Raw genomic sequence first — 18,188 nt, 5'->3', positions numbered from 1 at the left:
CTAATGTGCTAATCAAAATTCATATGCGCAAATTAAATACATTGTGAAAAGTTGATCATTATCACGTTATGACCCCTTTATCTACATTTGATGTCAGTTATGCATTTAATGAGAACACAATAAAACAATAATTTAGTCGTCATGAAGATTATAACCTTGAAATTTTATCATTGCAAAAACAACTAAGTTAAGCTTAGATCCATATATAGACTAGAACTAGAGTATTTTATCTAGTTGTGAACAAATTCACCATATTTGATAGTGACAGGGCTCCCATACACTAATGACTAGCAGACTAAACACTAGACTTTGAGTATTTTTCTAGTTGTGTACAAATTTGCCATATTTGATAGTGGCAAGAATCCAATACACTAATGCAAGCCAACTTATTTAATTTAAGAACGTTGAATTAAAAACAATGTGCAAAACATACAAAAACTAGCTTTGCCAAAGCATTTAGAACCTGTTTGAAATCAGCAAGTGTTGTTCTTATCGATTAAGGGACAGATGTGACCTTCTTAAAAAAAAAAATTAAACTCAAAGACAAGGACAAAAATGGAAAAAAAAACACGAGTTAAACGTGTTAACTTATAGGACAATTATGAGGAAACAATTCAAATAAAAACTTGGTAAGTCTAAGGCATTGACATTTATGTTGAAGTTGATGTCAAACCAAGTCAAATTTTATTTGTATAGCCCTGAATCACTGAAGTCTCAGAGGGCTTCACAGGTGAAAAGAGGTCATATTGAGACTTCTTTTGCAAAAAAGAAGTTACACAGAGACATCTTTTCATTATAGGTACAGAACAGCATCCCCTGCTCAAAGCTCCAAAAAGGGGAAGGAAAAACTCCAAAACCCCAATTTGGTTAAAATCTGAAACCTTCAAGAAAAGACCACAGGTGGCAGGAGCCCCCTACCAGGCTCAACAGGTTGAAGTGGAAGTTGAGTGTACCTAATACAGACGAATACAGATACACAATACAGATTACAGAAAACATATTGTGCCATATTAGACAGGAGACGGCCAGTGCAAAGATGACCGCCTGCATTGGGGCCTGCGCTGGTCGACCATCACGGGTTAGGAGTTCGGCCGTCTGCAGTCCACCTGGCTGGAATGTGGGATGGTTCCTGCCCAATGGCTTTGCCTGCTGTCAAGACATTACTGCACTATATAGCACAACATGTTTTCTGTAATTTATATTGTTTCTGTGTTTGGTACATGCAGCATCCACTTCAACCTGTGGGCCTGGAAGGGGGCTCCTCCCACCTGTGGTCCCTTCTGGAGGTTTCTGATTTTCCCCAAATTGGGGTTTTTGAGTTTTTCCTTCCCCTTCTGGGAGCTTTGACAGGGGATGCTGTTGTGTACCTTATACTGAAAAGATGTCTCTGTACGACTTCTTTTCTCGAAAGAGGTCTCCACATGTCCTCTTTTCATCTGTGAAGCCCTTTGAGACTTCGGTGATTTAGGGCTATATAAATAAAATTTGATTGATTGATTGATTGATTGAGAGGATGATGCCATTGGTGGACGATTTAAAAAAATAAATATAACAAAAAGAAAAATTAAAACTTTCATATACCATCTTTTTGCATAAATATCTGATGTTATGATCTGTGACTTATAGTCCAGTGCGGCTTATCCGTGGCAAAAGATGTTTTTTTTGGTCTATTTTTGCTGCTGTGGCTTAGATGCAGTTGTAGCTTATAGTCCGGAAAATACGGTACTTAAAAAATATTACACAGCTTATCTCCTTATCTGCTTCTTATCTCTACATTCCTCTATGTTCCGTCCCAAAAACTTCGGTCACAAAACGCCAACTTGTTTGTGAATCCAACGGCAAAAACGAAGTCGCTGTATCCTGCTATTCTCATGCTGAAGCTCTGGAATGCCCAACCTATGGAAATTTGCGAAGCCACCTTAGCAGGAATATTTAAATACTTACTAAAAAGACATTTTTACACTGAGGCATTTTAATAGCAGCTTTTTTCTTTTCCTTCCTGCCCCCTTCACCTGATTTGCAAAGGGGGCGAGATGGTGGGGTATGAATTGAATAGTCTTATGCAGACTTGAAATGGGCCACCTTCACTGAGGTGCTTCTGTTGAAATAGACCCTCCGGACCAGATTGTGATGAGGATCTTACCCAGTAGAATCTTTGCACTGGACACTTAATGCTTAATATAGCACAATGTATTTTTTGGCAATCGGCATCTATTCCAGCCTCTTGAGCCTGGGAACGGGCTCCACCCACTGGCGGTTACTTCTGTAGTTTTTTTTATTTTCACAGATGAGGTTTTTGAGTTTTTCTTTTCTTTACTGGGAGCTTTGTTCAGGGGATGCTCTTGTGTATTTGTGATGTTATCTGTAATCTCTTTCTCACCTGTGAACCTCTTCAAGACTGTTCAAGGCTATAAAATGAATTTGGCTTGACGACTCAACCGTATGACCTTTTATAGACAGGTGTGTGCCTTTCCAAATTATGTCCAATCAACTGAATTTAATGCAAGTGGACTTCAAGTAAGCTGCAGAAACATCTCAAGGATGATCAGCGGCACTTGATGCTCTTGAGCTAATTTTTTAGCTTCATGGCAATGGCTTTGAAAACTTACGTAATTTGATTTTATTTTATCTATTTATTTTTTTAATAAATTCAAAAATTGTCAGACAAAAACTTAGTTCACAATGTTATAATGGGGTATTGTGTGTAAAATTGTGAGGTAAAATATGAATTTAGTCCAATTTGGAAAGTTAAGATGACAAAATGTGGAAAAAGTGAAGCACTGTGAATACTTTCCAAATGCACTGTACAGTATAGATAGACCTGAATGCTCAATGCCTCTAAAGCCACAAGCGGCCAAGAGGCAGTCGGACAATGAATGCAATTATATTTTATTCATAAAAACCTCCTAGCAAACACAAGGTTTAAATTACATAGTTTATGACACCATTTGATTTTGGATGTGATTATTTTCCCTGCGTGATATTCTTTAGTGTGCAAGGAGTTCCCCCAGTGGAAAGATAAGGATGACTTGTTCTATTTTTTCTTTACTGTTATTTTTTGGGATGTGAGAGTGTTAACAGTTTCCTGGTAGGATTTGTTGTTTCTTCCTTTGGGAGATTTTAAAAACTTTTTACTAAACACAAATACTGTTAAGACGTTTTCCTGTCTTTTCGATTGCTGTTTAAGTGGGTTCAACTGGACTAATATTTTCAGACTATAGGAAGAACTCTTGTGCCTCTAAACAATTAGATTATACTGTAAGTCTTTCAATCACTGAAAAAATAGGATCGTTTACTAAAAAATATGAATGAAGAAATGAATGTTTAACTTTAATTTATTGTAAAGCAATAGTACACGCATTTTATAGTCCATGTTTCAGGGCAGATTCCAAATCGCCTTTCACAGTGTTCTTGCACGATATCTTTTCTCTATTTTTTTCTATTCTATGCTTATTGTGTGGATATCAAAATAAATGTACCAGTCCAATAAATATACATTGAAAAATGTAATAGCTTACCCAGCACACTGAGTTCTGCACTTGCAGTGATGTTATGGTTCTTGTTAGTTGCAGTACAAGTAAAACTGCCAGAGTCGTCAACAGTGACACTTCTTATGATCAGATTGGTGCCAGCCATAAGAGAATACTTCTTATTCCTACAGGGAGAAGAGGTTTGCATTATTGTATGATCCCAGTTTTCACATACATACAGCATGAGACAAAGAAATTCAAATTGGAGAGAGTATTTATTTATTTATTTATTCTGCAATTGGCTCGCAAGCAGTTCAGCGTGTCCCCCGCATAGTGCTCGAAGCCAGCTGGTATATGTACCAGCAAGCCTGTGACCCGCATGAGGGTAAGCGTCTCTATTCAATGGGAATCAAACCTATAAAATGCCATGAGGATTTGGTCAGTCACATAAAACGGCATTCATTCATACGTAAATATAAACGATCTTTGATTTGCTTGTGATATGCTTATAATGCTGAATAATCTACAAATACTATTTTATTTATAAGGTTAAGACAGGCTCTGCAATTGGCTGACAACCAATCTAGTGTTGGTTATATATAAATGAACTTCTGCCACGCAGATCAATGGAGTAGGACCCTTTTGGCAATAACTGTAGATAACATTACCAGTTAGAAGTAGGTATGAGACAAAAATCCCACGAGATGAGATGTTTCACAAAATTGACTCAAAACTAATCTCTGCGACATACGCTTGATTTTATGTGAATACGTTTTGAGTTTAGTGTGTGTGTGTGTGTGTGTGCGTATGTGTGTGTGTGTGTGTGTGTGTGTGTGTGTGTGTGTGTGTGTGTGTGTGTAGGCGTGTGCGCGGGTGTGTGTTTGTGTGTGTGTATGAGAGGCTGCAAATCGCCTCTGGCAAATGTTTCTCGTATTCTAATTGTTCACTTCAATCAACTACCGTATTTTCGGCACTATAAGGTGCACTCAAAAGCCTGATTTTTTTTTTAAAAGCTGACGACACGCCTTGTAATGCGGTGCGCCTTATATATGAATCAAATCATGTCCTGACTGCATAAACTATAGTTTATGCCTAAAAAACCCAGTTCAAACCGACCTGGCCCGAGGGTATTAAAGCCGACACGGCCCAGCGTGATTAATGAACTTGATTTGCAGGCCCAACACGATTTTTATTTGAGGACTTAAGAGTGTGTGGCCCCACACTCATGTTTGCCATTTAAATTTCCCTGACTTTCGTTTATTCGTAACTTCTTTGTGCTCTACATCGTAATAGCGAGTCAAAACTATATATTGCACGCAGAGGAAAAAATTAAAAAGACAGCGGTGTCAACCTCCACCCGCGCTTGGCTCCAAACTCATACCGTTGCATGTTTGTCATTTAAATTTCTCTGACTTGCGTTTATTCCTAATTTCTTTGTGCTCCATAGACATAGCGGATTGGAAATATTTAATGCATGCAGAGGAAAAAAATTAAAAAGACAACGGCGCCACACCCTCACCCGCGCTTGGCTCCAAACTCTTACCGTTGCATGTTTGTAGTTTAAATTTCCCTGACTTTCATTTATTTGTAACTTCTTTGTGCTCCATAGCGAAATAGCTGGTCAAAAATAAATAATGCATGCTGAGGGGAAAATCAAAACGATTGCGGCGCCGTGTTCACAAGTGCATGGCTTGATCTGGATCTATTCTGCGCTCTGCAGCTCCTGTTTAGTAGTTAAATAGCAATTACCAACTAGAGCTGCAGACAGCTATAAAGGGCCCTCGCAGACCTGTGCACGTTGAGGTATGAACAGGTCGGGGTATGAACAAGTAGGAGTATGAACGTGTTTGGGTATACGCATGTTGGGGTAAGTGAACATGAGAAGTCAATGTCTCAAGAAAATGTCCAAGTTTTAGGACATATAACAAACCCGGCCCAACAAACTAAATAGAAATGCAAAAATGATGTTATATTCTTTTGTTACACACAATGGTATTAGCACGACGATAAAAATTAGTTCATAGACAACTTCAGTACAATACTCTTATTAAATATGTAAAATTTAAAGGTGGGATTCTGTGGGTTGAGTTAGAGCAGCTTTTATTGTTGTTGATGTGTGAACTTTGCACTGCCGGCTAGGCCGCGCCCATTATCGTAACAACGTACTATTTGGTGGAGGGCAATAGGTGTGTTTAATGGATTTTCAGACAACATTTAAGCGGGTTAGGGTTATCACTTCAAGAGGCTCAGCAGATTACATAAAAATGTGAAAGAATTGCTATATTTTTTGCTGCCAGTAGGTGACGCTCGCACTACCATTAAAAATAGGCTTTAGGTGTATTTCACATTGGACTCCAATTCCATGTACGAAGTTTTGGAAAGATCACATTATCTAGGTCCAAGTACAGCATTTTTTTCAGTTTTGGTCAAACATCGGACTTTGAGGTAGCATACAGGCCACGCCCTTTATTCAAAAGTCATAAAAGTTTAGAACTTTCATGTTCCAATGTCTCAAAGCTTTTCTGACCATTTTTTTCAGTTAATTTACTCAACCAGGCTTTGAACAGTACATAAAAGTGTAAAATATAATAATTTTGTTCGCCACTAGGTGGCGCTGTGAATGTATTGGAAGTTGATCACGTACCTGTATTAAGGGCATGACTTTTAACGTCCAGGCAAAGTTTCAGATAGTTTGAATTATTAAGGTTTTTGTCGCTCTTGGCAAAGGAAATATTCAAAATAATTTGAAGCTCCGCCCACATCTTACAAGTCATGGGTTCTTCACAATTTTTGGGATATTTGTGCCGCTATATCTGCTAATAGTCCATGCCAATGTAGAAGTTAATCGGATGAACCATTTAAGAAAAGAACGCACTAGTTTGACACCATCCAATGTAGAAGTAAGGTGCGAAGTTGCAAATTAAAAAAATTCATAACAATTTTTCTGTACATCCTAGCACATCACTTCCTCTGACTTTTTTGTAGGTCTTACTGTCCTTCATTTGCCTACAAAGTTTCATAGCTGTAGGTCAAACCAAACAGAATTGACTGTAATCTTTCGACTAATGACAATTTTTGCAGCCACTAGGTGGCGCTAGCTTTAAACTGGAATATGTTTTTGTCGATATGTTCAGGAGAATATTTTCATCCAATGTGTGAAATTGTGAGAAGATCAGATTATCTGGGTCAAATTACAGCAACTTTTACTGGACAGATAAAGCTTCGGAATGAAAATGGTCGTAGAGGCCACGCCCATTATCGAAACTTTGTAAAATTTAGTGGAGGTCAGCAGGGCTCTCTAGAGGCTTTTCAGACTTAATTTCAGCGATATTACTTCAAATGGCTCAGCTAAACACATAAAAACATTTAAAAAATGCTATATTTTTGGCTGCCACTAGGTGGCGCTCGAACTATAACAAAAAATACGTTGATAGGTGTATTCCGCATTGGAAACCCATCAAATATATGAAGTTTAGAAAAGATAAGACCATCTGGCACCAAACACAGCAACTTTGTTCGTTTTGGCGAGACATCAGACTGACATTTTTGTTTGCTACTAGATGGCTTTATCAACAATTGAATATTTTATTAAATACTTGTGTCAAGGGCTTGAGTCTCCATGTGTCTGTGAAGTTTCAGATTTTTCCAAGCTTGTAAAGCTGAGTTATAAAGGTTTGTTTCACATGTGGCAAAGTAATTCTCAAAGGCATACTATAAAGCCCCGCCCCCAACATATTTGATGGCGGATCGTCACAAATATTTGAACAATTGTGCCTCACAGTCAGATAAAACATCACAGCAAATTTGAAGTCAATCGGGTCAAGCGTTTGGGAGAAAAAAGGAGCAGTTCGGGACCTGCAAATGAGCAAAAACGGGCCAAAAGTGCACATTCAAAATTTCATAACTCTCTTTCTGTACATCTGAGCATAAGGCTCGCGCTGATTTTTTTGTAGGGCTCGAGGTCCTACATAAGGCTACAAATTTTTGGAGCTTTAGGTCAAACGGGCTGGGAGTGAGAGGCTATTTTCCACTCATAAGGCCATTTTGGGGCCAATTACAGCCACTTTTTTCGTTTTGGCGAGTCATCTGACTTTGAGGTGGCGTGCAGACTACGCCCATTATCGAAAAGTCGTAAAATTTTAAAACCTTAATATTCCATGTCTTAATGATACTCTGACCAATTTTCACTTGTTTTCCTCAAACAGACTGAGCACAATACATGAAAGTGTAAAAAATGACATTTTAATCAACCACTAGTCGGCGCTAGTAGGTATTTAAAAAAACTTTTTTCATAGGTGTTAAAGACATAGGTTTTCATGTGTCTATGAAGTTTTAGATTTTTTTTACACTAGTACATCAAAGTTATTAAGGTTTTTGTCCCTCTTGGCGAAGGAAAAACTGAACACATAATTTGAAGCCACGCCCCTATCATATATGTCAGCGGATCTGCACCAAAATTTGCCCACTTGTGCCCCTATGTGTGAATATGGACCACAGCAAATTTGAAGGCGATTGAGTAAAGCGTTTAGGAGAAACAAGGAGCAGTTTGGGACCTGCATACGTGCAAAAATGGGCCAAAAATGCACATTCAAAAATTCATAACTCTTTTTCTGTACATCTGAGCACATGGCTCGCGCTGACTTTTTTGTAGGTCTCTAGGTCCTACATATGCCTAAAAATTTTCGTAGCTGTAGGTCAAACGGGCCGGGACCAGGTGCTCTTTTTCGACCTTAGGTGGCGCTGCAGAGCCATTTTTTTTGCATTGTTTTGGGAAACACAAAAATATCCAATTTTTCACCGGGCCCGACAAATGTGCAAATTTTGGTGACTTTTCGTGCATATTTAGGCCCTCAAAAATGGAAAAGCGCTGCACAGTAAATAATAATAATAATAACTAGAGCTGCAAGCAGCTATAAAGGGCCCTCGCAGACCTGTGCACGTTGGGGTATGAACAGGTCGGGGTATGAACAAGGACTATGAAGGATGAAAAAGTAGTTGTAGATGACTTCAGTGCAGGATTCTTACAAAATATGTAAAATTTAGACAAGGTGGGACAATGTGGGTGGAGTTACTGCAGCTTTTATTGTTCCAATTTTGTGACTTTCAATGCGATATAGGCCACATTCACTGTCGAAACATCGTACTGATTTGTGGAGGGCATAAGGCAGGGCCACTGGCTTTTCAAAAAACATTTAAGGGATGTCACTTCAAGGGGCTCAGCAGAGTACATAAAAACATTAAGGATTTGCTATATTTTTTGCTGCCACTAGGTGGCGCTCGTACTATGATTAAAAAATAGGCTTGTAGGTGTGTTTCACATTGGACTCCCATCCCATATATGAAGTTTTAAAAATATAAGATCGTCTAGGTCCAATTACAGCAACTTTTACCGTTTTCGCGAGACATCGGATTTTGAGTTGGCATAGAGGCCACGCCCTTTAATGAAAAGTCATAAAAGTTGAGAACCTTAATGTTCCAATGTGTCATAGCTTTTCTGACCATTTTTGAGTTCATTTAGTCAAACAGGCATTTCACAGTACATAAAAGTATAAAAAAATGAGATTTTTGTCCGCCACTGGGTGGCGCTGTATATGATTTGAAAGTTTATCACATAGCTGTATTATTGCATGACGTTTAAAGTCCCAGGAAAGTTTCAGATGGTTTGAAGCTGTCATAGCTGAGTTATTAAGATTTTTGTCACTCTTGGCAAAGGAAGTATTAAACATAATTTGAAGCTCCGCCCCCATCTTTTATGCCAAGAGATCTTCACGATATTTGGCCTATGTGTGCCCCTCCGTTGGATAATGATTCATGCCAAAGTTGAAGGTAATGGGGTGAAAAATTTAAGAGAAAAAGAAACTAGTTTGAGACCAGCTAATGTCTAAGAATGGGACAAAACTGCACATTAAAAAAATTTATAACAATTTTTCTGTACATCCTAGCACATCACTTCTATTGACTTTTTTGTAGGTCTTACAATCCTTCATTTGCCTACAAAGTTTCATAGCTGTAGGTCAAACCAAACAGGATTGACTGTAATCTTTCAACTAATGACATTTTTAGCAGCCACTAGGTGGCGCTAGCTTTAAACTGGAATATATTTTTGTCGATATGTTCAGGAGAATATTTTCATCCAATGTGTGACATTGTGAGAAGATCAGATCATCTGGGTTAAATTACAGCACCTTTTACTGGACAGATAAAGCTTCGGAATGAAAATGGTCGTAGAGGCCACGCCCATTATCGAAATTTCGTAAAAATTGGTGGAGGTCAGCAGGGGTGTCTAGAGGCTTGTCACACCTAATTTCAGCGATATTACTTCAAAGGGCTCAGCTAAACACATAAAAATGTTTCAAAAATGCTATATTTGTGGCTGCCACTAGGTGGCGCTCGTACTATGACAAAAATTACATTGATAGGTGTATTCCGCATTGGAAACCCATCAAATATATGAAGTTTAGAAAAGAAAAGACCATCTGGGTCCAAATACAGCAACTTTGTTCGTTTTGGCGAGACATCAGACTGACATTTTTGTTTGCCACCAGGTGGCCTTATAAGCAATTGAAGATCTTTTTAAACACATGTGTTAAGGGCTTAAGTCTTCATGTGTCTGTGAAGTTTCAGATTTTTCCAAGCTTGTGAAGCTGAGTTATAAAGGTTTGTTTCACATGTGGCAAAGTAAACATCAAAGGCATAATATGAAGCCCCGCCCCCAACATATTTGTTGGCAGATCTTCAAAAAAATTTGAACACTTGTGCCTCTCAGTCAGATTAAACACCACAGCAAATTTGAAGTCGTTCGGGTTGAGCGTTTGGGAGAAAAAAGGAGCAGTTCGGGACCTGCAAATGAGCAAAAACGGGCCAAAAGTGCACATTCAAAAATTCATAACTCTCTTTCTGTACATCTGAGGATATGACTCGCGCTGACTTTTTTGTAGGGCTTGAGGTCCTACATACGGCTACAAATTTTTGTAGCTCTAGGTCAAACGGGCCGGGAGTGAGAGGCTATTTTCTACTCATAAGACCATTTTGGGGCCAATTACAGCCACTTTTTTCGTTTTGGCAAGTCATCTGACTTTGAGGTGGCGTGCAGACTACGCCCATTATCGAAAAGTCGTAAAATTTTGAAACCTTAATATTCCATGTCTTATTGATATTCTGACCAATTTTCATTTGTTTTACTCAAACAGACTGAGCACAATACATGAAAGTGTAAAAAATGACATTTTAATCAACCACTAGGCGGCGCTAGTAAGTATTTAAAAAAACTTTTTTCAAAGGTGTAAAGGACATAAGTTTCCATGTGTCTATGAAGTTTTAGATTTTTTAAGCTAGTACATCAAAGTGGCGCTGCAGAGCCATTTTTTTTGCATTGTTTTGGGAAACACAAAAATATCCAATTTTTTACCGGGCCCGACAAATGTGCAAATTTCGGTGACTTTTTGGGAAACACAAAAATATCCAATTTTTCACCGGGCCCGACAAATGTGCAAATTTCGGTGATTTTTCGTGCATGTTTAGGCCCTCAAAAATGGAAAAGCGCTGCACAGTAAATAATAATAATAATAATAATAATAATCCGGAGAAATACAAGAGGGCTCTCGCAGCGGTAGCTGCTCGGGCCCTAATAATAATAATAATAATAATAATAATAATCCGGAGAAAAACAAGAGGGCTCTCGCAGCGGTAGCTGCTCGGGCCCTAATAATCCGGAGAAAAACAATAGGGCTCTCGCAGCGGTAGCTGCTCGGGCCCTAATAATAATAATCCTGCTCGAGCCCTAATAATAATAATAATAATAATCCGGAGAAAAACAAGAGGGCTCTCGCAGCGGTAGCTGCTCGGGCCCTAATAATAATCCAGAGAAAAACAAGAGGGCTCTCGCAGCGGTAGCTGCTCGGGCCCTAATAATAATAATAATAAAAATAATAATAATAATAATAATAATAATAATAATAATAATAATCCGGAGAAAAACAAGAGGGCTCTCGCAGCGGTAGCTGCTCGGGCCCTAATAATAATAATAATAATAATAATCCGGAGAAAAACAAGAGGGCTCTCGCAGCGGTAGCTGCTCGGGCTCTAATAATATTAATCCGGAGAAAAACAAGAGGGCTCTCGCAGCGGTAGCTGCTCGGGCCCTAATAATAATAATAATCCGGAGAAAAACAAGAGGGCTCTCGCAGCGGTAGCTGCTCGGGCCCTAACTAGAGCTGCAAGCAGCTATAACGGGCCCTCGCAGACATGGGCACGTTGAAGGATGAACAGTTCCGAGTTATGGACAAATTTGGGTATGAATTTATTCGTGCATATGCAGGCGAACTTTAGAGGTCAATGTTCTAGAAAAGGTAACATTTATATTCGCATTCGTCCAACGGACTCAACTAAGTAATTGGAATCGCAAACTTGGTTATATATTTTCTGCCACGAGGTGATTCTAGCACTACGATGGAATATATGTTTGTTGATGTCTGAAGGAATTGACTTTCAATCAACGTGTGAGGTCGTGAAGATGAGATCATCTGGGACAAACTACATCAGCATTTACTGTTACGATAAATGGATGAGCACTGCTGAATAGGCCACGGCCATGATCAAAACATCGTAATATTTGATGGAAGAAATTAAGCGTTTCTGAAGGCCTGTCTGAAAAAACTTCAGTGATATTACTTTGACAGGCTCAACAAGGTACCTATAAATGAAAATGTAATTTTTTGCTGCCACCAGGTGGCGTCCACACTACGAGCAAAAAAAGTGTGTTTGGCATTGTACTCCCAAAATGAAATTTAGAGAAGATCATCTTGGTCATCTAACCTTAACCCTAACCCTAACCCAATAACATTAAGTTTTACCGGTCTGGCTAGACATCGAACTTTGAGGTGGTGTAAAGGCCAGGCCCAAATTTGAAGTCATGAAACTTGAGATTCATAATGTTCGCTTTGTCTCAATATTCTCCTGACTAATTTTCTGTGAATTTGCTGAAAGCAGCAAAGCAGAGAACATGAAAGTGTAAAAACTATCTCTTTTGTCTGGCACCAGGTGTCGCTATTGGTAGCATTAAATTGCTCAAACAGGATTAGCACAGTGCAAAAACTGAAATATCAAGGTTTATAACACTGGTGGCATAGGAAATATGATTCAAGTATTTTGAAGCCCCACCCCCATCATATAGGTTAGCTGATCTTGATACCGAAAAATGTACAAAATCGGGCCAAATGCTACATTCAACAATTCATAACTCTGGTTCTGTACATCCTAACATATGGCGCTCTATGATGTTTTTGTAGGTCTTGAGGTCTTACATATACATATAAAATTTTGTAGCTCTAGGTCAAACGGGTCAGAACTGACTCTCATTTCATGATCACCTGGGCTCAATTACAGTAAGTTTAGATGACTTGAGCAAACTCCGAATTTGGGGTTGCATACAGACCACCCACTTTATCACAAAGTCATAAAATTTGGATACCTTTAATCTCTAAGTCTGGATGCTATTCGGACAAATCTTCAGTGCATTTACTCTGACAAGCTTAGCACAACACATTAAAGTTTAAAAATTGACATTTTCTTCTGTGACTAGGTGGCACTATCATTAAGTTGATAATCAACCATGCAGGTATTTTAAAGCTATGATGAGTAAATTATCTGTAAAGTTTCAGATTTTTTAAAGCTTGCACATTGGATTTATTAGGGTTTTTGTTGCTCAAGGCTAACGAAATTTGAGTTTAAAATGTGTATTTTGAAGCCCCACCCCCATCATATATGTTGGCCGATCTTCACGAAAATTTTCCCAAGTGTTCCCCTATGTTAGATAATAGGGCACGTCAAATGTAAAGTTGATCGGGTCAAGGGTTTCGGTACCGAAAAATGTAGAAAATCTGTCCAAATGCTACATTCAACAATTGATAACGCTGCTTCTGTACATTCTAACACATGGCGCTCTATCATGTTTTTGTAGGTCTTGAGGTCCTACATATGCATAAAAAATTTCGTAGCTCTAGGTCAAACGGGTCGGAAGGGGCTGCCATTTGAAGGATCATCTGGGTTCAATTACAGCAAGTTTTGCTGATTTGGAAAAACTCTGACTTTGAGGTGGTGAAGAGACCACCCCCTTTATCACAAAGTCGTAAAATTTGGAAACTTGTATCTCTTAAGTCTTGATGCTATTCGGGCAAAATTTCAGTTCATTTACTTTTACAGGCTTAGCACAACACATGAAAGTTTAAAAATTGACATTTCTGTCTGTCACTAGGTGGCGCTATCATTAAGTTGATATTCAACCATGCAGATATTTTAAAACTTTGATGAGTAAAATTCCTTTCAGATTTCAGATTTTTTCAAGCTTGCAAATTGGAGTTATTAGGGTTTTTGTTGCTCCTGAGTAACGAAATTTGAGTTTGAAACACGTATTTTGAAGCCCCACCCCCATCATATATGTTGGCCGATCTTCACGAAATTTTGCCTAAAAGTTCCCCTATGTCAGAAAATGGGGCACGCCAAATCTGAATTTGATCGGGTCAAGGGTCTCAGTACCGAAAAATGTAGAAAATCGGGCCAAATGCTACATTCAATAATTGATAACTCTGGTTCTGTATATCCTAACATATGGCGCTCTATAATGTTTTTGTAGGTTTTGAGGTCCTACATATGCAGAAAAAATTTCGTACCTCTAGGTCAAACGGGTCAGAATGGGCTGCCGCTTGAAGTATTATCTGGGCTAAATTACAGCAAGTTTTGCTGATTTGGGCAAACTCTGACTTTGAGGTAGTATAGAGACCACCCCTTTTATCATAAAGTCGTAAAATTTGGAAACCCGCATCTCTTAAGTCTTGATGCTTCAGGCAAAATTTCAGTTCATTTACTTTTACAGGCTTAGCACAACACATGAAAGTTTAAAAATTGACACTTTTGTCTGTGACTAGGTGGCGCTATCATTAAATTGATATTCAACCATGCAGATATTCCCTTTTCACGCGTTGCGTGCTACCTTTGTTTAATAAAACCCTTATATTGAGTTTGCACTCGTTTGTGTCTGGTCTGTTGAGGTCCACTGTCGAGTTCTTTGTGTCACAACGTAACAACATTATCCTTATTAACATTATTGTGTATTCATTAAATAACTAATATTACTTAGTTTGTTGAGAATTTGTTCTCAGGACTGGTTATCTGCACCAAGACTCCGGTGAAAGAGTACGCAAGTCATCACGTTGAACTTCACATTAATTTTGGCTCATGTATGGTATATCATGTATCATCTGTTGAATTATAAATCAGCAACAATGTTAAAGTCAGTAAACTAACATATAAACACTTGCCGAACTTTAATCTATGAATTTACTGTATTTTTAGCCAACATTAGTGGGTTAGCAACAACTAACAACTACTAACTATAAAGTGCAACCTCTACACAAACGAACACATAAACAGAATAAACACTCATCGCTTACCAAACATAGGCAGTATCGTGCGTTATCAACATAAATGACCATAAACTATAAATATGAGCTTACGTTGTCATTCACTACGTCACCGTAATGAGCCGAATGACGCACAGAGAACGTAAAACAGGAAATGGAAATGCAACGAGACCCGACAAATTAAAAGCATGCGTTTCAAGATAAGATAAAAAAGTCACGAACACTAACGCTTGAAGAATTTTTAATATAGTTATTAACTAATCTTACTTAGTTATTTGATGAATACAGTACTGTATAATGTACTTTTTTGCTTTTTTCATTTTTTTCCATGTTTGCGCATTTTTTTGAATATTTTTTATTTTGAAATATTTTTAATTTTTCGTGGAAAAACCCGAGAAGTACTGAGACCGCGATATCTGAGACCGTGAAGTAGGAGGGATCACTGTACTGATGGCAGTTAATTTCAAATCAAAAATATTTTTGTGCATTTATACTATTTTGTGCAATAATAACAAAACTGTTTATATAATCTACTAAAATTGCTATTTACCAAAAGATTTTTAGTTTATACATTTTAGAGCCGTCATTTCCATTCCGTGATATTTTTGTTCGAGGTTATCATAATGTCAGATTCTGATATCATCCCATGCCTACTCACAAACATTAAAAAAAAATATTGTTACAATTGTGACTGATAATTCTCCCTACATGCTCAGAGATGAAAAATTTAGCATGTGTTGAATGGTTTGCACATACAATTTAGAAGCTCACTTGAAATTTTTGTTTCTTACTTTATAATGTAAAGGTAATAAAATGTATAGCTAACTTGAAAGAGTAGTGGTTGTTCACAAGTTATTTTTGGGGAAAAAGGTGTGACACTTTCCCTTTTTTATTCTGTCTTGCAAAGCAGACTGAAGTTGTGTGATGATCTTTTGCACGTCCTAAGAGTTGAAGCAGAAATCTTTTTTGCATGAACTGAATCATTTGAATCGAAAGTTGACCCTAAGATCAAAATCAAATTGTGAGACAAAGATTCCCCCTCCTAATTTTGTCTTTTTATTGCATAATTTTTGGGACTCCATGCATTACTGTCGAAACCCATAGTTTTTTAGTATACCCACATCTGCTCTGCACCTCTCACCGTGGACAACTCCAGAGTGGAAGAAAGTCCAACATCTCTCGAGAGGACTGGTACCAGAGCCCAAGCTGTGTGTGGAGGCGAGTCAGAAAATATCTAGTTGGAACTTCTCGACCTTACCAACCAGCTCAGGCTCCTTCCCCACCAGAGAGATGAGTCTATTTATCATTTACGCAAAACTATGTCTGCGAACATGAAAACACTTTTTCCAGAGCGCCTATTTAAACAAAAACAACTAAAAACACCTACGGTACATATCTGTAGTGTTAAAATTGAATATGAAATTAGAATACAGACATACCAGGTCTGGATCACTTCTTCACCTTTTCGCCACTGAATGCTCGGAGTAGGGTATCCAGAAGCACAACATTCCAACACAGCATCAGTTCCCAGCAGAGCAGTTACTCTCAAAGGACGCTGGAGAAACTGCAGGTTTCGGTTTATACCGGGCTCTGAGATAAAAAGAGAAAAAAAGATGTGGTAACTGAAATGTAGACAACTGTGACTATTTTTTGATATTGCACACTTGTTGCCAATATAATTGAAAAAAAAGTTAAATAAATAGTTAATAAATAATGTACCCATTAAAAAAAAAAACATTTCCAATGTAAATATGCATCTGACAACATTTTGTTTGACAGTCATGCGTGCTTTCAACATTTCTGTCAAAAAGATTTGCATCATAGCCTGAGACACAGTACTTTAATCTTGGCGGTTATGCAAAGCGGATGAGATCATACAACATCAATTCAATTTTTTTTAGTTACAACACAAGCGTGAATGCATTTTTTTTGTCCCTAGCAATATCCGAGACAGCTTCTGAAATTACACTTTGCATGCCTAGCCTAGCCACACTTTCTATATATAAAACTATATATCAATTTGTTTAATTTATTATTAACCCATTCTCATTTCAAAGCCAAATGAAAGGGTTCGCAAACAATGTTCCTCTCGTCATATTATGAGGATTTTTCAAATAATGGGCTTTGAGATGGATGGACAGATGGACGGGTGGAAGGGATGGACGGATGGATGGAAGCCAATCAAGCTATGGCCAAGGAAACAATGTAATCATGAGATCTGACTGTTATGATTAACAACATTTATTTAACCCTTGTATTTTTTTTGTTAACATTTTTTGGACTTCGCAACTTGTTTTGAGTTTCATTGAAGATAAAGCCTTGAAAAAAAAACACATTAGAGAGCTGAAATTTCTGTTCCGTGAGTGTGCGTCAGCTTCTCATGGCCGCCACCGTGGCGCTGTTCGACCGCGTGGTTTGGTTAGTTCGCCGAAAACTAGTTCGTCAGCAGAAACTATATGCTCGCGAATTTAATGTTCTTGAGGCGAAAGGTTCGTGAGCTTAAGCGTTCGTCAGCGGAGGTTTTACTGTATGTGGATTTGAGCATTGGTGCCAATGTGTGTACCAATGTGTCTTTGCTAATGCGTAGGTCTGCTTCAGTGTTAGGTTTGCGTGTACAAAAGAGGGTAGCCTACGAGTCTTGAATTGGGCCAAAATGTTTTGAAGGTGGGCCTGCAAGTCTTGAAAGTAGGCCTCAATGTCTGCGAAAGTGTTGCATGAGAGCGTGTCTGCTGTTTTCTCTTCGCTCACTTTAGCACTTTTAGAAGACATTACAGACTGTGTGATGTCACGTGTCAGTCTGCTGACAAAAGGAGCCTAGTGACTGAAGCATAAGCATCAACTATTCGTTCATTGTTTGAATATGAATCCTATGGATGAGGGTGTTTTCAAGTGTTCAAAAAACTTTTTGCGCATCAGTAGTATGCAGATAAGAAGGCAGACCTTTACAAAAACCTGTGTCATGAACGATTTTACATTATATAGAGAATAAAGGTTATTTAAGTATTCTCCATGTCCACTCTTTCTTGAAACTCAGCTTCTGTAACTAAGGCCAACCCTATTGAAAAAAAAGGAACGGACAGGAATTGTAACTAGACTGAAAAGAACTCTGAGAAGGTGCAGGTTTCTGCCCGCACTCCTCGTGAGTAAAAGGCCCTTGTGTTCCTGTTTGATGTTTATTCAATGTTTTAGGTTACCTGAACTTCACACATTTCTTTCCACTTGAAAGTTCAGGATTATGGAGTAATTTGAGGTCAACAAAATAATTCTTTAAAAGACCTTTTTTGATAATAGTTTTTTTTTT

General features: G+C 38.2%; 1 protein-coding gene across 15 annotated transcripts in view; it reads right to left on the bottom strand.

The window, feature by feature from the left end:
• Positions 1–18,188, bottom strand: part of dcc (DCC netrin 1 receptor) — a 482,450-nt gene that overhangs the window by 296,173 nt on the left and 168,089 nt on the right. For all 15 annotated transcript variants that reach the window (XM_088435577.1, XM_088435578.1, XM_088435580.1 and 12 more), the window contains 2 exons: positions 16,327–16,477; positions 3,519–3,655 (listed from right to left, as the gene is read on the bottom strand). In XM_088435577.1, the coding sequence (XP_088291703.1) occupies positions 3,519–3,655; positions 16,327–16,477 (288 nt within the window). The remainder of the gene's footprint in view (positions 1–3,518; positions 3,656–16,326; positions 16,478–18,188) is intronic.

The sequence above is a fragment of the Hippichthys cyanospilos genome, chromosome 15 (assembly GCF_059441005.1).
Source record: "Hippichthys cyanospilos isolate Australia breed blue-spotted pipefish chromosome 15, RoL_Hcya_1.0, whole genome shotgun sequence".
Taxonomy (NCBI): domain Eukaryota; kingdom Metazoa; phylum Chordata; class Actinopteri; order Syngnathiformes; family Syngnathidae; genus Hippichthys; species Hippichthys cyanospilos.
This window is presented reverse-complemented; position numbering and strand designations above follow the sequence as displayed.